General features: G+C 54.6%; 6 protein-coding genes across 6 annotated transcripts; 3 read left to right on the top strand and 3 right to left on the bottom strand.

Annotated features, from left to right (window-relative positions):
- Positions 1-140: 140 nt before the first annotated feature.
- On the bottom strand, positions 141-1426 carry CTAM01_01600 (uncharacterized protein; the record flags this gene model as incomplete). Its single annotated transcript, XM_060517642.1, has 2 exons — positions 141-726; positions 873-1426. The coding sequence occupies 2 exons, from the start codon at positions 1424-1426 to the stop codon at positions 141-143; spliced, it is 1140 nt and encodes a 379-aa protein (XP_060388103.1).
- Positions 1427-5019: 3593 nt separating this feature from the next.
- On the bottom strand, positions 5020-6096 carry CTAM01_01599 (uncharacterized protein; the record flags this gene model as incomplete). The annotated part of the gene is made up of 1 exon (XM_060517641.1): positions 5020-6096. The coding sequence occupies one exon, from the start codon at positions 6094-6096 to the stop codon at positions 5020-5022; it is 1077 nt and encodes a 358-aa protein (XP_060388102.1).
- A 1301-nt stretch (positions 6097-7397) lies between these two features.
- CTAM01_01598 (adenylate kinase) lies at positions 7398-8287 on the bottom strand (the record flags this gene model as incomplete). The annotated part of the gene is made up of 2 exons (XM_060517640.1): positions 7398-8050; positions 8131-8287. 2 exons carry the CDS (start codon positions 8285-8287, stop codon positions 7398-7400), a joined length of 810 nt encoding a protein of 269 aa, XP_060388101.1.
- A 2304-nt stretch (positions 8288-10591) lies between these two features.
- On the top strand, positions 10592-12335 carry CTAM01_01597 (uncharacterized protein; the record flags this gene model as incomplete). The annotated part of the gene is made up of 2 exons (XM_060517639.1): positions 10592-10652; positions 10762-12335. 2 exons carry the CDS (start codon positions 10592-10594, stop codon positions 12333-12335), a joined length of 1635 nt encoding a protein of 544 aa, XP_060388100.1.
- An 839-nt stretch (positions 12336-13174) lies between these two features.
- CTAM01_01596 (PX domain-containing protein) lies at positions 13175-14700 on the top strand (the record flags this gene model as incomplete). Its single annotated transcript, XM_060517638.1, has 2 exons — positions 13175-13435; positions 13519-14700. The coding sequence occupies 2 exons, from the start codon at positions 13175-13177 to the stop codon at positions 14698-14700; spliced, it is 1443 nt and encodes a 480-aa protein (XP_060388099.1).
- A 2785-nt stretch (positions 14701-17485) lies between these two features.
- Positions 17486-20013, top strand: CTAM01_01595 (subtilase; the record flags this gene model as incomplete). The annotated part of the gene is made up of 3 exons (XM_060517637.1): positions 17486-18622; positions 18679-19253; positions 19311-20013. 3 exons carry the CDS (start codon positions 17486-17488, stop codon positions 20011-20013), a joined length of 2415 nt encoding a protein of 804 aa, XP_060388098.1.
- Between the last annotated feature and the right edge of the window lie 1799 nt (positions 20014-21812).

The following is a 21812-nucleotide window of genomic DNA, read 5'->3' as shown; positions in this document are numbered from 1 at the left end:
TCCAGGTGTTGAGGAGGGTCGATAAATACTCCAAATCGCTTCAACCAAAAACACAGAATCCCTCGTTTCATTACACGGGAATGAAGTATTGACATGAAGATCGCTCCAACAATCTACCGGGACGTCGGTTCGTCGTTGGATCAACCGGTCGTGGCCGTTGCGGCCGCAGTCGTAGTCGTAGTCGCGTTGGCGCCAATGACATCGTCAATATTCCCGCCAAAGGTTCGAATCTGCTCCACGCTCGTCAGGCTGGCCCACTGGCCCGAAAGCACGGCGCTATCGACATCGAACCCGCCAGACGCGGTGGTCTGGTTGATCCCCGTGGCGTTCTGTAAGTGACAGAACTGCGCCGTGCCCTTGACGAGCGCGACGCCGACGCAGATGCCGCCGCCGTCAAGGAACACGTCGTCGCCGACGGCGTCGCTGTAGCCCTGGTTGTACTGAGCGCAGAGCGTCATGCAGGTGAGCATATCCGGGACGGTCATGACGAGGATGTCGCGGAGGTACGGGTTGATCCCCTGGCGCATCGGGTAGTACGTGTTGCAGAGGACGTCGAAAGACATGACCTCGTCGTTGTTGAAGCGAATGGGGGAACCGGAGGCGTCGTAGGGGGTTACCGTCGTGTTCACGCCCGCAGTAGCTAGCGGGCAGTACGGGTTGATCGGGGCGGGCGAAGGGACGCCGAGCTGTTGGATTACGGCTTTTGGCTCGTTTTCGTCGGAGGGGCTGAATTTCGCAAAAAGGAGGACGCTTTCCGTCAGCCTTCGAGGCTGTCATGACGAAGACGGGGGAGGAGGAGAGACAAAGAGTTGACAGGAGGAATGGGTGGAAAGGTAAGGTAGGTAGATAGTAAGCTCGTTCGTCAGACGTACCGGTTAGCCAAACCCAACGCCAGACCCACGGCGATGGCGACGCCGACGATGATGACTCCCAGTGCGACTGCGGCCCAGAAGCGTAGCACGGTTAGGCCCAAGATTGTCTTTCTCGGGTGCTGCTGTGGCCCCCTCCCGCCGATACCATCAAACCTCTGCCTCCATGCCGCCAAGGTGCCGCCCTGTTGCCGTTCGGGGTCGGCAGGCGCCAGAGCCGGCGCCGAGACGCGGTGGTGGTGGCTTTGTCCTCGTGCGGGCACTGGCGCCGGTGTGACAACGGGCGCCTCGGAGCTGATTCTCGACTCTGGGTAGGGCGGCGAGGCGTCGGGTATGTCGTCCCCTCGGAGGTGGGCGCCCGGCGGGTAGGAAGTGAAGGACTCGATTTGCTGTATCCTGGGGGAGGAATCTATGGGCGATTGAGCCTCATTATTTGGTAGTGGTGTTGTTGGTTGGTGTTGCGGTTGTGACGGTAGGGAATTCGGATCGATGGTCACGGTCCCGGGTTGACGCCGTTCGTGGATCGGGATGATGAACTTGTGCTTCTCCTCCTCCATCTTGACATTGCAGGCCCGCCGCGCGGCGGGCGGCGGGGATTTGTTTGAAAGATTGGGAAAATAACGCAAAAGTCGTCCCTCAGTACCGCACGTTCCTGGCTTCTTCTAGATGTAGTTCGTATGTTCGTGGTGTTTCTTTCCGGCCGACCAAAAGAAGCACCTCACAGCTGCTGGCGCATGCAGGGGCCCGCGCGTAGGATTCGAGGTACGTCCCGTCTCTGCAGGTCCTGAGGCCCTTCTTTCGTCTTCCCAGGCGACGTTGGGGAAGGGGATAAAAAGGTAGGGTATGGGAGCTACGGTAGGGCAGATAGACAGTCGTTTCTCGATCGGCGGTCCCTCACTTTGGTGTATCCGTCGCCTGTATCCGTCGGTAGGCAGAAACGAAATTGAAAAAGGATAAGCCTGGATTAAGGCAGATGAGGCGGCGGGAAAATGGGAGAACCCAGAAGTGGAAAACCGTCCGTCAAGCAAAGATACGTGGGGGGGCCAAGGAATGGAGGACTGGTCGTCTTCGAAGGCGTTAGAGTGGCAGCCGGGTTCCCTGGAAGCAATGAATCCGTAAGAAAAAGGGGATGTAACGTGGAGTCTGGAGATGGTGTGCTGTTGTTGGTCGTCTTCGTCCAGTCTCTCTTGCCAGGGTTGTTGAGTCTTGAAGAAAGGTCGTCCTTGCCAAGTTCCCAAAGCTTGCTCTTGGATATAAACGCGCCAATGAAGGTTCCTTCCTGCTTTTTTGACTGTGCTTTCTTTCGACTGAGGAAAGTCCCAAAGAGCGGGCACTGCGCAGCTCAGCTCCTGCGATGGGGACGTGGAGGGGATAATATGGAAGGAGTTGGTTAAAAAGCCGGGATGAAGGCCTCGGGCGTTCCCCGGACAGGGGCGGGTGGGCAGCGGGCGCTTGTCCTCGAGTCTCACGCCTCTTTCTACGGAGTGCAACTCTCCCACTTTCTCAGATACTCAGACTTCTTAGTGTATGGAGCACGCTACTACATAGCATACATCCAGAATGCTACACTCAAGCCGAGCCTGGGGGGGATCGGAGCCCAACACACTATGACACTGATTGACAGACAGCGTGTTTCCGCAGTCCTGCAGCAAAAAGCTGATTTTAAGATGTGGCTGTAGCCGATACAGTAGTGGGCCCAACGACATGGGTGACCATGGAACGGGGAAAAGGTCGGACTGAAAAGCTTCCCATGGGCCATGACGGCAAAAAGATCCAAATTTAACCCTTGGGGAAAACTCGACCTACGTCGTATTCCCGCAACAAGCTTCGCTGCTTCACGGCTGCTCCTCGGACCATTTGGAAAGACAGTCGACACAGCGATATGCAAAGCGTGCGAGAGATACAGAGAGAGAGCGAGAAGTGGAAGAAGAAAGAGCAGCAGCAGCAGCAGCAACGACAACAATGATGCCTAGACTTGGAGACCATTGCTTGGCAGAGAGCCAAAGGCTGACGCCCAGCCCTCCTTCGAGCCCTTCCTTGGGAATCCTTCTTTCGGCATTTGGAACCGATGGAACGACGATTACATACGCTGCCACGAGTCTGCTTCGCTGCGAGCCTACGAGTCTCTCTCGTCCTGCAGGGGGTTGCGATAGCGATGACCCCCGTTGGGTGGAATCGATCATCCTCCCGCCTTGCGTGAAAAGGGGAGTTCGTCCGGGCTCCCACTCGGGGGAAATGTGGAGGACCTGTCTCCAAAAAGTCTCCACGCACCTCTTTTCGGTCCGCTGACGCTCATACGCTTTCGCATCGACGCAAGACGCTTGTTGAGGGGTGGGGGGTTTGCACTTGCTTCTCTGAGTTCTGTTTGGTTTGGGCTGTTGAACATGAATCAAATGAAAGCTGAAGGGAACGACCAACCGATCACCAGTCAAGTCTCCGTCTCAATGGTCGAGAGAGAACTTCTGCTTTTCTGCGCCCGCAAAGACCCCCCTTCGTCTTCATGCTATGATTGCTATCTAGGGCTGACGACGTGGTATCCGGCAGACGCTGATCGATTCCATTAGGGCATGAGATGCGAAATGAGACAGACAGACAGCTTGTTCGTCAGGAAAGCCAAAGACGAATAGTAAAGGGCGCCCATAGTAAATGCCCAAACACAAAGCGCCAAGAAGGGCCCGGCGAAAAATTGTTGAAAAACAAAAGAGGTAGGGAAAAGAGGAAAAAAACGCCAAAAATTGTCAACAGGACTTAACGTCGGCCAAAGCCCGGAGCAGCCGACCCCTCGGGATGCAAACTGGAAAGTGGTCTGTCATCTCGGGGTCATTGTGGGCTTGGTCCTTAACGTCGTGGGTAGGGCCGAGTCGACCGACCTGCCGACGGTCGACCTGTTTTTTTTTCCTCCACGGGGCAGACGGGGCGGAGGAGGAGAAAGCGGATTGTCCCGCCACGAGGTCGCGAGAGCTTTTCTTTTTGTCTAGTTTCCCCCTTGCCCCGGTTGCGACTCGCGGGGGGAAAAGATGCTGTTGTGGATTCTGGTATGATTTTGGTTAGTACCCGTAACTCTCGCCATTTTCTCGCGAAATGATTTCCGAAGATATGACGGTCACGTGCGGGCGGAAAGCTGCCAAGATGGGACGGTGCGTCCACGACCATCCAGCGGAAACTGGATTGAGCTTGCATGAGGTTAAGTCGACGACATTTGTAGTCATTTCTGCCTTTACTAAATTCGCCGTGTTATTTGATGTTGGTGAATAGACTAACAAACGCTTTTTGCAGGTGGATTTGCTGTGCGGGACCAGGGGGACACCGCAGCGATAGTTAGGAATAAGAGAGTACTACACTTGATGTTCAGTTCATGTTTGCGATATGTTCGGATCTTGTTCAACCTCTATCGTAGTATTCGTGTTACAGGAGGGGTGCTCTCTGCGGTATCTGGTTTCGATTGGACGCTTCATTCAGCCATCAAAACTCGGAAGCTCCTGCTGAGGACGAAAATGTATGACAAGTTAGCGTGCCGCTCATTGCTTAAGTTTTCTTTCCTTCCATGCTTCTCGAGGTGTGTGATGTGAGAAGTGAACTACATTACACAGGTGATCAAAGTTGTGGTATCAAAAGTAATACGGCTAGAAATTTAGGCGAGAGAGAACTTGTTGGCGGCAGTTCATTTCGTCACCCACTGGGAGACTTGAAGGAACGTCACTTTCCAAAGCATCAAGCTAACTAATTTCGACCACCAACACATGGCCAGGTGCTCCCAGATGTAATTATAGAGACCAATTTAAAAAAGAGGTGAGGATTAAAATGCCTTTTGGTAACCGGATTCCATTGGCCAAGCCGTTCCTGTGTCTTTTCCTTTCTCCCAACGCTGACATTACTTGTGAGCCAGGCAGGGGTACTACAACTCGTTTTCTTCACCACAAGAAGGCTGAGAACATGTCCCTAAGCACCGCGGCGAGTTCAGATTCTTTCCAAAATATGATGAGGAGTTGGAAGTTTTACATTTGAGAAGAACCTCGAGACGTCTGCATCGTCCCAAGAACAAAAGGACTTTGCGTCCCTTACTCAACAAAGAGATCACTCATACAGACTGGTCAATGTGATTTCCAAACGTCTCACTCAAAAACTATCACCATATACGAAGACAATATTCTTACCAGTCGCCGCCTGCTTCCTCCGGCAACCCAACCATCTCCAAGCTCAAAGCCCACAATCTCTCCTCTTCCCCCCTATCCCAAGCCCACGAAGCATACCCCTCGCCCGCCCATCCCAGATTCTCCCCTGTCTCTCCCTTGACCTCACAGTCCTCCAGATAAAACGGTCCTGTCCCTTCAAACTCCTTCCCCAACGCAGCCAACACTGCCGTAGCAGCCCCTTGCGCGGGACTCTTCACCGGCTTCCACGCCGCTTTGTCCCCCTTTAACGCCTCCATCTGTTCCTTCACCTCGACCTGCAACCCCGTCATCGCCGTGCCCGGGTGAACGCTGTACCCGCGGATCCCCCTGGCTCCTGCTCTGGCCCTGTACCGACGGTCCACGCCGTTGGCCATGAGTATGTTGGCCGTCTTGGACTGCCCGTAGGCTCTGTACCCCTCGTACGCGCCGGGCCGGGAAAAGTTGACGTCGGACCAGTTCATCCCCTGCAACCTGTGGCCCGAGGACGTGGCATTCACAACCCGCGCCGCGGACCCGGGCGTCGATGACGAGGCCATGAGGTCTCGTAGCTCCGTGAAGAGGAGAAAGTGCGCGAGGTGGTTCACCCCAAACTGCATCTCGAAGCCGTCTCTCGTTCGACTTCCTTCGGGTGTGTACATCACCCCGGCATTGTTAATCAAGATGTCCAACCGGTCACTGCGCCTCTTGAACTCCGCCGCCGCGGCCCGTACGCTATCAAGGCTGGCGAGGTCCATTTCGAGGAGATGCACATTTGGCGCCGAGGCGAAAGGCTCGCATTCTCCGTCCTCGTTGTTGTCTAAGGCGACCCGCGCCTTGGAGAGGTCTCGCGCCGTGCCGTAGACGGTTGCGCCGGTTGCTGCGAGGGCTTTGAGCGTCTCGATGCCCAGGCCCGAGGAAACGCCGGTGACAAGGATGACTTTATGCGGGAGTTTGCCGACGAGGTCTTGGTCTTGTACGATTTGGAGGGCCGTTGGGCGGGCGTCGCCTGGTCCGGCGAGGTTTTCGTATTTATGCAGCTCGGTGTAGCTACCAGGAGGAGGAGGGATTTGAGACATGGTTAAGGTCGAAGGCTAGATATCGAAATGGAATTTGGGCGTGTGAGTTTTGACAGAACCGCGTCGTTTTCTGGGGGAGATTAATACACTAGAAGGCCGAGCTCGCGTTAAGACAGAGTTCATCAGCCCAGGAATCATCATCAAGCCATCTTCGTACATATATACATATATACTCATCTATCAATCTCTTCCACGCCAGACGACACTTTCAGGGAGGTTGCCGCAAGCCGTAGACCGTGAGAACTTCCGCCTTAAGTCCGGCCATCCAGTAAGCAGCAGCAGCAGTCAACCTATTCAATAACCTACAAGACTTCGAGGCTGCCTTGGCACCACTAGCAAGCCTACTAGGCTCGTCGTCCGACAGAACAAAGGGCTTGACCATGCAAGGTGGTCGGTGTGCCCCGGAAACCCGCAGCTTTCCTCCGAGACTGTGGACCCTGCATTAAATCCGGGCCGGACCTTTGGCTGCCACGGTACGTCACGGGAGTCACGGGACGGCAAGCTCAAGTCTACCCCCTTCTCCCCGCCGAAGAATATGGAATCACTCGGCGCCGGATGGCGGCGGGGAGGTATCCGGAGGTGTCTCAACAGCCTCACAGTACCTTACAATGTCCCGTAGATGTGTGTACGTGTGTAGTCCGTCGAACCAGAGAGATGAGAGGGGTCTCGGACCAAAGGGTGAACCGCGTAACCCAAGAGCCGACCTACCACGTTGACCGCGGCGTCGCAGTGGCCTGGGCAGAGAGAAGTGCTTGTTTGGATGACAGCAAGGCACCCTTGCCGCCCGATGGCTATCTTACCCCGCGGCACACGTTACAGCATCTACTAGAATACTACCCGAGGTCTTGTTCTGCCCATCATTCATGCGAAGAGGTTCCGCTTTCGAAATCGACCTTACTCGGAAATCCGACTTTCAGATGGTTGCAAGACTGAGCTGTTTTAGTTGCTTGAACTTGAGGGGAGTCTCAAACAAACTCGTTTAGACTTACCTTACGTACAAAGGTTTGGCGGGTTAGCATTACGCGCTACTTACCTTGTCCAATCGTATGTATGTAGGAGGCAAGTAACCGTGCAGAGCGCAGCCAGGAGATGCGTGTAAGAGATGACATATTTGTACATTGTTAAAAATACTCATGATAACTATCGACATTTCAAGCTGCAGATTGTTTGCGCTGCATCCGCCCTGGGGGATTATTCCCGTCCGTCCGACCTGCCCGTTTTTAGCCATGGGTCTTTCTGGCCAGCCCGAGGTATCTTGACCACGTATAACTCCTGTAGATATAACAAAAGATGAATTCAAATCAATGAACGAAGCGCTTCTCGAATTCGTCGAAGAGCAGGGGACTGATTTCGTCGCTGCTCATGCCCTCGACCTCCCAGAGAACGCCCTTCTTATCGTAGTGTTCCAGAAGAGGCTCGCTGGTCTCCTGGAACTTGCGGAAGCGCTCCTTGTACACCGCCTCAGTGTCATCCGGGCGCTGTGTGAGGGGCTCTCCGGTGACATCGTCTTTGCCGGGAATCATGGGGGCGTTGAAGGATGTGTTGTACACGCGTCCCGAGGGCTCGTGGACCCAGCGGCCGGAGATACGCTCCATGATGACGTTGAACGGGGTCTTGAGCGACACCACCAGGTTGATCGGAATCAACTTGTCGCAAACCGCCGCCTGGGTGGCAGTCCGTGGGAAACCATCCAGGATGAAAGAGGCGTCGGGGTCTTCGGATGCCTCGGGGGGCCCATGGCTGTCGAGAGCTCCGGTAGCCGTGACAAAGTCATCTAGCTGCTCTTCGTAGAACGAGTCGACTGTGGCGGCGGAAGATGACAAGGTCATAACCTGAGGCCTTCTGCGGCTGTTGAGAAGCCAGCCGTTTTTGTACATCTCGTTGGAGATGAGGCGCATAATCAGATCATCAGCCACGAGTCCGCCGGACTTCATGGTGTTCTCGACCTTGATACCTGCAAGAAGGAGAGGTCAGCATGGGTGGGAGGATGTGTAGAGCAAGCGCTGGCTGGCAGCAATAGCATGTGACACTTACCGAGGGGGGTCCGGAGCTTGACATTGTTGCGAAGCAGGTCTCCGGTGCTAATAGACTGAATCTGGGGAAACCGTTGAAGGAGTCGTTCGGACTGCGTTCCTTTTCCAACACCGGGGGCTCCGACGAGAATAACGCGGGCAGCTTTGTGGAGTCTCATAGTATACACGAATCAATGAACGTTTGGCGCAGGTAATGTGGTTGAATTGGGAGTGACGGAGGAGGGGTTGGTTCGAGGTATATCCGCAGGTACTACGTATCGGTAGCTTCGAAATTGGCGGGAATGAGATGGCGCTGGCCCCAAATTGTGCGGGGGAAAAGGAACGAGTCGGAATCGCGAGACCCAGAAGGGATCGTGTTCGGAGGGTATTCAGGAGAAAGCCATGATCTTTACAGGACGACGGACGTTGGTATATAGCGACAATCTAGGGAGGGGAGGAAGAAGAAGGAAGAAGAAAAGAGAGAGGAAGCGCAAAGGTTGAGGTGGTTGTGAAGGAATGCCGAAAAGGAGGGTGGAGAACAGCGAGCGGACGTAGAACCGCGGTGGTGGGATGCAGGCGAGTGCAGCGACGGGGGTGCTGGTGCGCACCTCGGACGGGGATGCTTGGAAATCGGTCGATTTGACGGATGGGTGTTGAGGGGACCCGAGGAACGTGTGTCGACTCTGGCTATGTGGCCGACGGCCGGATCTCGCTGTCTCTCTCTCTCCTCCAAAGACCCTCCGCTGGTTCTATCTGTAGAGATTGGCAGCGTGGCAGCGTGCTTGCTGGTGTCAATCTTCCTCCACCGGTGCGCCGTCACTGGCTCGACTGAATTGCTGGCTTCTCGGGGTGGGTCGGGATTCGCAACTTCACCCCCGTCAAGTTGGCAGTTGGTGCTGGACCCTGAGCCTTGGGCTGGTTGGTTGCTTCCAAGTTTGCCTCGACTCGTCTGGTCGGCCGGTCTCAAGCTCTAAAGTCCGGGGTACGCTAAGGCAGCCAGGGCACAGTGTCTCCGAGTCTCGTCACTCTTCCGCTGGTGCTGGTGCTGGTGACGATGTTGAGATAAGATAGCATCTACGTACCTCGAGAAGGTCGTAGTCTGGTGCCAGCTGGCAAGGGAAAGTGCGTAGTCGAATGACGAGCTTGTGATTTCCCACCAAAAAAATGTCGAGCGGAGTCGGGAGAAAATTCAGGGAGTCTTACGGATATTGTTGAGGGCGCTTTACGGTTTGCTATTAGCAACACTACTGCCACAGCCAGCACATACGCAGTAGGCAACATTCCGATGCCGCACTTGGATTGCCCGTCAGTCATCAGTGATTTGCCCAATTGTTTGCTCAGTGTTTCGCGCCACAAACTCTCCTGGTCAGAGAAAGCTAGCAGTTGCACAGCGATGGAGGAGGCTTGACGTTGGCGATATAACGGGACAATATCCCCAAGTTTTCTATGTCTACTGCAATGGCTTCTTGACTCCTATTCTAGCAGTTCAAATTGTCAGCTACACAAGTAACAACAGCCCAGGAACTGTGCCAGGCTGCTGCAAATTGACCACTGCGGACGGCACTGCCCGATACCGCCGATCTGTCTCCTCCACATTGCCAAACGGCATCATCTGAGAAGCCCACGTAACTTTGTAAGAAGTTCAAGTTCCAACAAAAGGCGAATGGCCAGGTTCAGCCCACAGAGTTCCTCGACAACGCACTGCCCGGTAACTAGTTGCCGGTTGCTGTCTACTAACACCGACACGGGTTAAGGAAACGATTTGCACAGCCCGAAAGCCCAGAAAGTCAAGCTTCTGGTAGCTAAGGCCAGGATGACCCACCGATCTACAGGAGACGGCCGTCGTCTTTGGCTTATCCTTGTGGCGATGGTGCCAGACGAACGAATGAGCGGGTGGAAAACCATACAAACAGTGGTCGAAGCCAAAGCAGCAGCACACAAACCAGCTGTGCCAGCCCAGAACTGACAAGTGGCACGGGCTCGGCCCAGCACGCCCAGGTACGTATCTTCAGACAAAGTGAACCGGGATCTGAGGTGGTCCCCACAGGTCTTTCTAAGGTTTGAAGGTACATACTTACAGTGCTGTGGTGCTTGCTCAGCATCTCCATCCTCCCGCAGTGCCAGCGGCCAGCCCGCCTTTCATTGTCTGCAAGCGAACCCCGAGAGAAGCGAAGGAGGCAAAACCCCGTGATCTCGCACGTGCTGTTTCTGGTAGTCTCTGGCCCCCCCCGGCCATGGGTGGTTTCGGAAGCCAGGGACAAGTCGTGGTAGCATTCCATTTGATGCGATCGGTTGCCCTCCATTCCAGAATTCTTGAGTTCGTTTCGCATCATTGTACATCTTCCACTTCTCCATCATTGTCTTTAGTTGTAGTATACTGCCCACCTCCAGATAGTCGCCCATGATCGCTGCTCTTCGGTAGTCCGCTCTTTATCCACAACAACTCCATCAAACTCTCTTGATTGCCAGTCAACCGCTGCAGAATGAGCGCCTCCGCCAGTGTCGCTCGTCGGGCGGCGATTGCCAACCCTCTCCTGGGCAACGGTAAGTCCATCCCCTGCGTATGCTTCCTGCCCGCTCACCCATCTCCATGGACTGTCTTTTTTTTGTGACGGACTGGACACGCCTGCAATTCGTCTCTAACATCTTCCAGCGCGTGCGCTCTCTAGCCTCGGTGTTTCGTCAGCTGTGCTCGGCCGGAACGCAAGACATCTTCCTCGACGAGTAAACGCCCTCGCCCTCCTTGTACCTGTCCGTCATCTGGGTACCGACCACCACAACCACGGCCAGTCCTCCGGCCCGCCGCCGGGCTTCAATGTCGAAGCGGCTAAGAAGCCCCTGCCCAAGGAAAGCACCCCGGCGGCGAAGACCGACTCAAAGGCTGCCGCCGAATCCAAAGATGCGGCTGCGAGTGAGAGCAAGTCATCCAAGGATGCCGCGGCAGCAGACAAGGCTGAGACCGACGCATCATTGTCGGAACTAGCGGCCGCGAAGGGAACCTCTGCAGATGCCGAAAAGACCGCCAAGGAGAAATTGACAGTTTGGCAAAAGGTCAAGAAGGAGGCTCACCATTACTGGGACGGAACGAAGTTGCTCGCCACAGAAGTCAAGATCAGCACTCGACTTGCCTTGAAGATGGCCGCTGGCTACGAACTTAGTCGGAGAGAGAACCGCCAGTTGCAACGTACTGTCCAGGATCTTGGACGTCTTGTACCCTTCTCTGTCTTCGTCATTGTCCCTTTCGCCGAGCTTCTGCTTCCAGTGGCTCTCCGCCTGTTCCCCAACATGCTGCCAAGCACGTATGAGGGACAAAAGTCAAGAGACGCCAAGGCGACCATCCTCAGAACGACGCGCAAAGAAGTCAGCCAGTTCTTGCGGTCCAGTCTTAAAGAGACTGGTCTGCCGTTGACTCCGGCAACAACCCAGAGTGAGGCATTTACCACATTCTTCCGGAAACTTAGGTCCTCCGGCGAGTCGCCCACCCGCGAGGACATCATTAAGGTCTGCAAGATCTTCAAGGATGACTTGACCCTGGACAACCTCTCCAGACCCCAGTTGGTTTCCATGTGCAGATACATGAACCTCAACACCTTCGGTACCGACAACATGTTGCGGTACCAGGTCCGTCACCGCATGCGCCAGATCAAGCGTGACGACAGACAGATTAGCTACGAGGGTGTTGACAGTCTCAGCGTCGGTGAACTGCAGATGGCTTGCGCCAGCCGCGGTATCCGCACAGCGAGCGTCTCTCCCGCGAGAATGCGCGAGTACCTTCAGCAGTGGCTTGACCTCAGACTGAAGGACGGCGTCCCCTCCACTCTGTTGGTTCTGAGCAACGCCTACATGTACGGCCAGGTGGCTGCACACAGCCAGATCGAGGCCCTCGTCGGTGTTCTCTCGTCTATCCCCGACGAGCTGTTCCACGAGATCTCCCTCGAGGTGTCAAGCGCTGAGGGCGCCGCTACCAACAAGCAGCGCCTGGAGGTTCTCAAGGAGCAGCAAGAGCTCATCGATGAGGAGAACAGCCAGAACGAGGAGAACGCGAGCTCTGGATTTGCCACCCCTCGCGATATTGACAACATTGACGAGAAGGAAGAAAGCCAGTCAGCGGATGCTCAAGCTGCTACGTCTACCCAGGCCAAGGAAGCCAAGGAGGCCGAGCAGGAGATGTTGATTGCCAGAGATGGAAAGGCGCAGGTTGAGAAGGCGGAGAAGAGCGACAAATAAAGCGCTCGCAGCTGTAGACAAGCATTATCTTTTTCTTTGTTAGACGTGTATGGCATAAGGCTGGGTAGCGTGTACTAAAAGAAGAGGGTTCACAACACCCCCAGGGAACATCACAGGGCACTAGAAAGATCCATCTCAGGAAGCAAATAGATTTCACTACTGTATAATGGTGGCCGTTGTATGCGTTGCTAGCAAACTTTCCCCCATAACGACTAAAATTCTCAGACAAATCTGTCCAAAAGCCATTTAGCTCTGTAGTTCGTTTCGCTCATCTGAAAGAAGAGTGCAGTTGGCCTGAGCTTCTAGTGTTACGCTCGACGATCCGAGGCAACCCCCTGGTCTTCTTCTGTCGTCTGTTTCTAGGTTGCGTCTGCTTTGGCTGGCGTCGTCATAGCCCTCCGGAACTGGAGGTCTGATAGTGTTGCACGGCTGCTAGCGAGTTACCTCATCGCTTACCGCTTTCAGGGACAAGTGTGGGTACCTGCCATCTCCCCGCTATCGCGCTGCCCAACCGCATCAGGTCAGCTACACTAAGCTCGCAGCGTCACCTCTCATGGTTCAGCGACAGGCAGCTCTTGCCCATTCCCCACCACTGCCGCCGACACTTCCAGCCCATTGTCCGGCAAACGAGACGTTCTTTCCGCCAACTCCATCCGTTGCGACGATCCAAGATCAAGCCTCCTAGATCTGATTGTTTACAAACTTCGCGATTCCAATTCCTGTCGCTGCGTCCTCTGGCCCACCCCACGATCCTCATTCCTAGCTTCTCCAATACTAAAAGCGACTACTCCGGATCCCGACAGCAACCACATAACCCCACGTCCGCCTAGCAGGACGCCATGGCGGTCATGGATCAACACCAAGATGATTTCTCTAATGTCTCCTGGAATACGGACGAGCACACTGCTGCCGAAAGCTCGAGTTCAGTGACGGCTACTGAGTACGACGAGGATGCCGATAGAAACGGACACCATGCCTACGAAAGCGATGCACCTGGCAATGACGACGACCGGGAAGTTCTGGACTGCACAGTTTCTGAGCCGCTCAAGGAAAATGAAGGCTCCAAGGATACCTTTGTTTCCTACCTCATCACCACCAACGTAAGAAGACTCAAGCTGCTTTGTAGAGTTTGGCTACAAAGCTGCGATTATGGCTTCTTCGCGCGCTGACACGGATTCTACAGACCACATTCCCCTCCTTCCAGAGATCGCATACCACAGCCCGGCGACGGTTTACAGACTTTGTCTTCTTGTATAAGGCACTGAGTAGAGACTACCCTACCGCCGCGGTTCCTCCTCTCCCCGATAAACAGCGTATGGAATATGTTAGTGGCAACCGCTTCGGGCCGGACTTCACCAACCGCCGAGCGCATTCGCTGCAACGCTTCTTGAACCGCCTCTCCCTCCACCCCGTCCTCCGTCGAGCTGATATCCTTCACATTTTCCTCGAGAGTCCGGACTGGAACGCCACAATGCGCAGTCGCAGCCTCAGAGGATCCCAGAGCAGCGATGCCGGAAGCAGCGGCGTGTTTGACAACCTTACCGATAGCTTCCTCAATGCCTTTTCCAAGGCTCACAAGCACGACAAGCGGTTCTTGGAGGTCCGGGAAAGAAGCGACAAACTTGACGAGGATTTGGCCCACATCGAGAAGGTTGTAGCGCGCGTGGCGCGCCGGGAGAACGATCTCGAACTGGACTTCAAGGATCTGGCAGAGCAATTCCAGAAGCTCATCACTCTGGAGCCTGGTGTTGAGAGCGAAGTCCGACATTTCGCCAACTCGATCGAGGACACTGCTATGGGCCTGCGAAAGTTGAAGGATGTCACTGATGGAGACTACCTCGGCAGTCTCCGGGACATGCAAGCGTACAGCACGGCACTGAAGAGCCTGTTGAAGGCGCGAGAGCAGAAGCAGGTGGACTACGAGCAGCTCACGGAGTATCTTAACAAGAACACTGTCGACAGGGACCAGCTCCAGTCCGGCCATGGCTCCGGAGGCCTGTCCGGCGCCAGCGGCCGACTGATGCGCAAGCTCGAAGACGTGCGTGGAGTCGATCACGAGCAGGCCCGTCGCGATCGCCAAAGGAAGCTGGAGATGAACATTGACAAGCTTACTACCGAGGCGGAGCGAGCCAAGAAGACGAGCGAAATGTTCGACGACGAGGTGGTCAAGGAGGTCGCCGACTTTGAGCGAATCAAGCGAGTCGAGTTCAAGAAGCAGCTCGGAGGCCTAGCCGACTCCCACATTGAATTCTACGACGAAGTTACGGAAATCTGGGAGAGCTACGTCAAAGCGATGGAGGAGCAAGGCGTTTCGGGCACCCGTAGCACCGGTGTTGAGCCTCCTGGTCGCCGGTTGGCGGAGTAGTGCTGGAAGGACCGGGAGAACGTGGGCAGCGAGTTGAGAGCCATCATGCGTAAAAAGATTCGAGGACTGGATGAAGATTGGGCCGAACCCGCCTAATTGGGTTTATGTGTTGGTATAGGATTAGCTTCCAATGGCTCCGGAGCATTACGTCGGACAGATTCAGCAGACGGGAGAGTGGGTTATGCCATCGGAGTATCGGACATACCAGTCAGGTAGAACTGGAGATAATCATGAAGATGGGGGCGTGTGGATTGCGATTAATGAATCAATACATTTTCTTCTTCTCACGATTGTGAAGTCTGATAAAATGGGTGCTGGCAGTTACGAAACCAACATGGCCGACTCTACGTAGGAAGATTATTTGTCGTTCCGATGTATAAGAAGTATACTCTGGATTATTATTCTCTAGCCGATTCGTGACCGTTTTCGAGAATGCCGTCCATTCATGCAGGAACAGGGTTGTCTGATGTGGCTCAAGACGAAATTGCCATCAAGGCGCCTCTTGCTATACTAGTATGCAGGACATGAGTCTCGGGAGGTATCTGTCAGAGTTGTGGCTTGCCTTGGGATCAGGCCGCAAAACCCAGCGACTTGGACATAAGACTACCTTAGAGGAGAAACATTGTTTGCGGATGTGGATTGCAGGCACGTCTCTTTTCACATGGAGCATGACTAGACACGCAAATGCTAGTGAAGTCAATGTCACTTATTATTATACATCACATTCATTCATTATAGTATTGTACGCTGTGACGAAGGGGAGGGTATAATACATGAGTCTGTCTCTTTCGTAACATCGTAGGATGGTGCCACAGGCGCACGAGAGAAAAGAACGAACGGGACCAGATTCCGAAACGGTTGATTGTGTCAAGCGCCAAGGCAAACTATGAGAATGCTGAAGCTCGGCCGCGAGCCAAGACTCTGTGAGGCGTGGTCTCTGATTCGACGTTTGGGCCCTTTTATGAAAACGTGCAAGTTGCAGGGTGCAATACCACAGGTACACTGGTACAGTCAGACCTGACTCTCCAGAGTCCAGTGTCCACCCCTTGTCTCGAGACCGCGGGAAGCAGAATTTCTGTTGTGTCGTAATTTGCGGGAGAACACCGTTGCCAAAGTTTCGATAGATTATATTCAGGTGGAAAGATCCGAAGCGGTCGTGGGACCGGTGTCACGGTGGGACGGGAAATGGGAGGAACTGGACTTTCTGTGCTCCTTACCTTATATCCGAATGGGGGATTGCTGACTGTTCAACATTGGAGATAGGCTGGCACTCGCAATTTTGCATGTTTACGAACCCGAGTACGTACTTTCCCAAGCACGAGTCTCCAGCGACGGGAGGCGCAACCAGCTGCAGCAGCAGCACGTAAGAAGTGAAAGGTGAGAGGCAAAAATGGAGAGGATCTGGACACCTTGACGAAGACACGGGATCTCGTCGCAACAACGGGCCAATGAGGTGGGGCCGTGACGGGCTGCGCCAGTGTTGAAACGGCAGAGTGGGCGGTGGTGCGGCAGTGAGCCACAGCATCTTATTGGGGGCCTAACTGGAGACAATGGAAGTGACTGCCCGCTGCCAGCCCACCTGAATCGCCGCCTTCCCTTTCGGTATAAGGTACCGTACTGCAAACTTACCTACCTTAAGTACCTGTGCAAGTACCTAGGTAGGTATCGGGTCGTTATCACCAGACACGCGCAGGCCGCAGGACCCCTAAGTCTACGGGTACGGCTACATTTGACTAGCGTCCCCAGGTTTACGTGTACCTGGGGCTGCAACCTGCTGGAGAGCACCAGGATCTAATGCGGCCGTGGCTGGAGGGAAGGGGTCTTTCGGGGGCGTTTCTCTGACTGTAGCAGGTAGCATTGGACGCCCTGTCCGCATCCTTATGTTCCTGCCGTTTTCGAGAAGGCCACGAAACAGCAGTGAGAGGGAGCATTGAGTGCATCTGGCAAGAGAGTACGGATACGTCTGCCTTGTGTTCCAGGTCACCCTCACTGCTTCCGTCAGCATTTTCCATTTCCTTCCCATTTGCTTCTGAGTCTTGAGTTTCTCATCGCTCGTTCACTCGTCGCATTTCTATCCTCACTTTGTCACCTGTATCCCCAGTATCGTCGTTACTGAGTGCTCAGCAGCTCTACCTACGTATACCTATTGGTACTTCTCGTTCTCGTTTGGGCCATTGGCGTCGGTCATATCGATATTAAAGTCCACGACGACGGAGGGAGAGACGGAGCCTCCCCGCTGTTTATTACGCATGAACTCTGGCCTTTGCTGCCTTTCAAGTAATACTTAACCAACGACCAACGCCTATCTCCATCGAATTTGCGTCGCCAAGCAATACAAACGGGTTTTGCCAGGTGATTTGCGCTGTACCAGACCGGCGTACCAATAAAGTACATAAGAGGCGTCCCGTGTATTCGAGGCATTCGTAAGAAAAAAGCGGAAAGCAGAGTCGCGCTGCAAGGGAAATCGAGAAGCTTTGGCCATCTTCAAGGGCCGCCCTTGCCACTTGCGACTCGACCACGTCTCGTCTTCCGCTGTTCCCCCCAAGCCTAGACGAGCCAAGTCCCGTTTATTCCCTTCGTTCCCCTGATTGACGAGAGAGGTACGTGTTGTGTCCATCAACCTCTTCTAGATTCACATCTTTCTTCTTCCCCTTCCTTTCCCTTTCATGGTTTGACTCGATTTTGATACGGGCACGGAAGCTAATTGTCGACTCCCCTTCCTCTGCAGTCCCTCCTTTCTTTGCGCATTATCAACATCCCCTCGAGGGGTCTTCGGCAGCGCATCATGAAGCTTTCCGCGGTTCTCCTCGGCCTTGCTGCCCTCGCGAGCGGTACTTCCTCCCCTCGAAACTACGAAACGAACGATTACTATGTTCTCGAGCTGGATTCGTCTACATCTCCCGGCCAGGTTGCCGACCGCTTGGGTCTGAGGCACGAGGGTACACTCGGCAGTCTCGACGGCCATCACATCTTCTCCGCTAGGAAGGTCGAGCACGACATCGTCAAGTCAGCCTTGCAGGAGCGCAAGCTGCGGAAACGCACGCTTGGCGGCTCCGACGTCCTCGATGGCGTCCGTCTTTCACAGAAACAGCAGCTTCGGAAGCCTTGGGAGAAGAGAGTCCCCCCGCGGTCGCATGGGCCGGCCAATTACGCTCGCCAGGACGCGGCCGACCCTAAGATGGTTGAGCAGATGAACGAAGTCATGAAGACCCTCGGCATCGCCGATCCCATCTTCAACGAGCAGTGGCATTTGCTCAACACTGTCCAGCCAGGCCACGACATCAACGTCGCCGGCGTGTGGAAGTCTGGTATCACGGGCAAGAATGCAACTGTTGCCATCGTAGACGACGGTCTCGACATGTACAGCGACGACCTGAAGCCTAACTACTACGCCGCCGGTTCCTACGACTTCAACGACCACCGCGAAGAGCCCAAGCCTACGCTCAGCGACGACAAGCACGGCACCCGGTGCGCTGGTGAAGTGTCTGCGGCCAAGAACAACGTCTGCGGTGTCGGAGTGGCCTATGATTCCAAGATTGCGGGTATCCGTATTCTGAGCAAGTTGATTTCGGATGCCGACGAGGCTGTCGCGATGACCTACGACTACCAGCACAACGACATTTACTCCTGCTCCTGGGGCCCTCCGGATGACGGTCGATCCATGGATGCGCCTGGTATTCTTATTAAGCGTGCTATGCTCAAGGGCATCCAGCAGGGCCGTGGCGGAAAGGGATCCATCTACGTCTTTGCCAGTGGTAACGGCGCCGCGAACGATGACAACTGCAATTTTGACGGCTACACAAACTCCATTTACAGCATCACAGTTGGCGCGATTGACAGAAAGGGCCAGCACCCTTACTACTCCGAGAAGTGCTCGGCTCAGCTTGTTGTCACCTACAGCAGTGGCAGTGGAGATGCTATCGTATGTTTTCCAGACTCTTCTAGCTTGATAGGACCAGAACTGACTTGTTTGCGCAGCACACCACTGATGTCGGCCAAAATGCCTGCTATAACGGCCACGGTGGTACTTCCGCCGCTGCTCCTTTGGGTGCTGGTGTCTACGCACTCGTTCTCGAGGCTCGCCCTGACCTTACTTGGAGAGATATGCAATGGCTTGCCATGGACACCGCTGTGCCCATCGACGAGGCCAACGGCGAGTGGATGCCGACCAAGATTGGAAAGAAGTTCAGCCACACGTACGGATACGGCAAGATTGATGCGTTCAAGATGGTTGAGGCAGCCAAGGCCTGGAAGAACGTCAAGCCCCAGGCTTGGTACTATTCTCCTTGGATCCACGTCAACAAGGATATTCCTCAAGGCAAAGACGGCATCGCGGTCAGCTTTGATGTCACTGCGGATGCTCTGAAGCAGGCCAACCTCGAGAGACTGGAGCATGTGACCGTCACCATGAACGTGAACCACACGCGTAGAGGTGACTTGAGTGCCGACTTGATCAGCCCCGAAGGAGTTACCAGTCACCTCTCTGTCACCCGCAAGATGGACTCGGCCAAGTCTGGCTACGTTGACTGGACTTTCATGAGTGTTGCCCATTGGTGAGTTGCTCGGAAAATTGGCGAGACACTAGGATCGGAATGCTGACAACTAATTAGGGGTGAATCCGGTATTGGCAAGTGGACCGTTGTGGTCAAGGATTCCAACGAGAACGAACACAAGGGCACTTTTGTCGACTGGCATTTGAAGCTCTGGGGCGAGTCGATTGACGCTAGCAAGGCAACTCTCCTCCCCATGCCGACTGAGGAGGACGATAACGATCACGCGCTTGTTGCAACCACCACTCTGCCAGCTGCTATCACGACCATGACGCACGCTGCCGAGAACACCGCAACTGTTGTCAAGCCCTCCGACCACCCCGAGCGGCCTACCAAGATCCAGTCTGGAGCCGACGCGACACCTACGGAGACTGGCAAGCCGACAGACACGCAGGAGACGCCTGCGGCAACGACCAGCCCGTCCAACTGGGTGTCTTGGCTCCCGTCGTTCGGAAAGGCTGGCGTCTGGGTCTACGGCGCTATTGGACTCATTGCTGTGTTCTGCTCTGCTTTGGGTATCTGGTTCTACATCCGCAAGCGCCGCAACAGCGCGCCTCGTGACAACTACGAGTTCGAGCTGCTCAACGAGGACGAGACGGAGGGCCTCAATGGCGAGAAGCGTACGCGGGGCCGTGAGCTCTACGATGCATTTGCCGGCGATGACGAGGATGACGATGATGAGACTGGGGCATACCACGACAACCGGGACCGGTCGAGAGAGGGTAGCGGCAACAGAGAGACTGACAGGCTCACTGAAAAATAAGGCGTATGACGGAGCAGGTATGGGCGTCCATTGCATAGAAATACCTTGAGGTTTCTCTTTCTTGTCACTTTTATAGCATTTGGGCATTGTGGTTAGTGTATTTTTTCTCATGGACGTTAGACGGCGCTGTTGGTGTTGAGAGGCGCAACCAATCAATCAAATTGGAAACACTGGATAGCCCCGTTGCGATTTCCCATGTGCTCTTTGTTTTAAACTAAGGATACTCGTTGGAGTCGTTGGAGAAGACTACAGTCCAAGCTCTGTCAAAGAGAGGGAGTCCTGGTCTGAAGTACTGCTCTGGAGAGGGGCGGGCACTCCCGCACCGAAGAGTCCAGCTACTGCATGGCTCCTGGACGGCTTGAGAATTAAGCTCTCAAGGGTCTTCTGTTTGGTCTTGGTCTGCATTATGTCGACCTTCGAGTGCAACTTATTGTTGTCTTCACTCCTTCAACTTTGTTTCGGTTTGGACTTTTTTCCCTCAAACATATAAACCTCGGTCCCTCATGTTGAGCAGCCCATGTCAGAGACTCAGACAGTAAACGGTCTGCCTAGGCTTGGAACAACGGACCAGTCAATCAAAGGTGCCGGAACAGTTGCTTTTCTTCCTTTTTCCTTCCTGTAGGCCTTGGCGGGTAATCGAAGCTGTCGAGGTCACCGTCAGTCTAACGGTGAGGTTCAGGTAGGTAGCGTAGGTGTCTCTGTTTGCGCCAACCACCTCAATATTCGACCGCCAGTTTCGTTCGATTGTGTTCGGATCGACGAATTGACTTTTGTTTGAATTGCAGGGAACTTGATTACCGGGTGCCGTATCTGTCCCTTCCGTACCCTGTTTTTTTTTTACTTTTGCCTGGGGCTACCTTGCCTTGCCTTGACCTCGCTTTTTTACTCGATTCGACGATTCGAGGAGTGAACAATTACGAGACTTTCAGCCACCTTCTTTTTTTTTTCCTTTCCCTCTACGGATGCAATTGTCTTCACGTTGTTCTAAAGATACCCTGTCCTGCAAAACCCTGCACCCGCGCCTTTCCCCGATCTCACATCTCACATCGCTTGCTGTGTCTTTCGACAGGGCCTTTGTACTTGTACGGATACATCAATGCGTATGGCAGCGAAGACTCACCGTAGCCCTCTTCCTCCCGTACCGCCTCATTGGCGGTTAGCGGGAACAAGAAGGAAAGCGGCATGTGGTAGCAAGCAAGCTGGAGCCTCCTTCCCACCTCACCCCGTGCTGCCGCGCCCCCCGTCGGCGTACTTCGTAGATGGCACGATGGAGACGAGGGGCTCTCTGGGCCTGGCTGCATGTAAGCTGCAGCCATCGGAGTCGTGGTCACTGGTCAATGGCAAGCGAGGCCATTCAGTGGCTCCATTCCGACCGCCTCTTTTCTTCTTCCATCTTCTACTTTCCCACCCCGGAGCTCCTCCTTCTCCTCCTTCTTTGACTCCCGACCTGACAGCAAGACCCGTTGACCCAGTTGTATTACTCCGTAGCCCGTACTTCGTACCTACCTTGTTGACAACTAAGCCCGTCCCCTGTCGCGGCTGTTCGTGCCCAGCGGCAGCGGCATTCGATGCGTCTTTCTTGCCTTGTCAGCCCAATCGATGACACGCCTGGGTCTAAGGTATCTCTACCTTAGCGGGTAGGAACAGAGTGACAGGACACCAAAAGACAAGACTGGAACAGCTGGAACTGGAACAGACTCAAGACCCCTGGTCGACGAGACAGGGTTTCTCGCGCTTTCTCTCCGCCCAAGCCGCCCCCAACCCCGGTCGAGCATCCATCTTGCTAAACCCAACTTGGT

Source organism: Colletotrichum tamarilloi, assembly GCF_030869305.1.
Source record: "Colletotrichum tamarilloi strain Tom-12 chromosome Unknown Scaffold_3.1, whole genome shotgun sequence".
Taxonomy (NCBI): Eukaryota; Fungi; Ascomycota; class Sordariomycetes; order Glomerellales; family Glomerellaceae; genus Colletotrichum; species Colletotrichum tamarilloi.
This window is presented reverse-complemented; position numbering and strand designations above follow the sequence as displayed.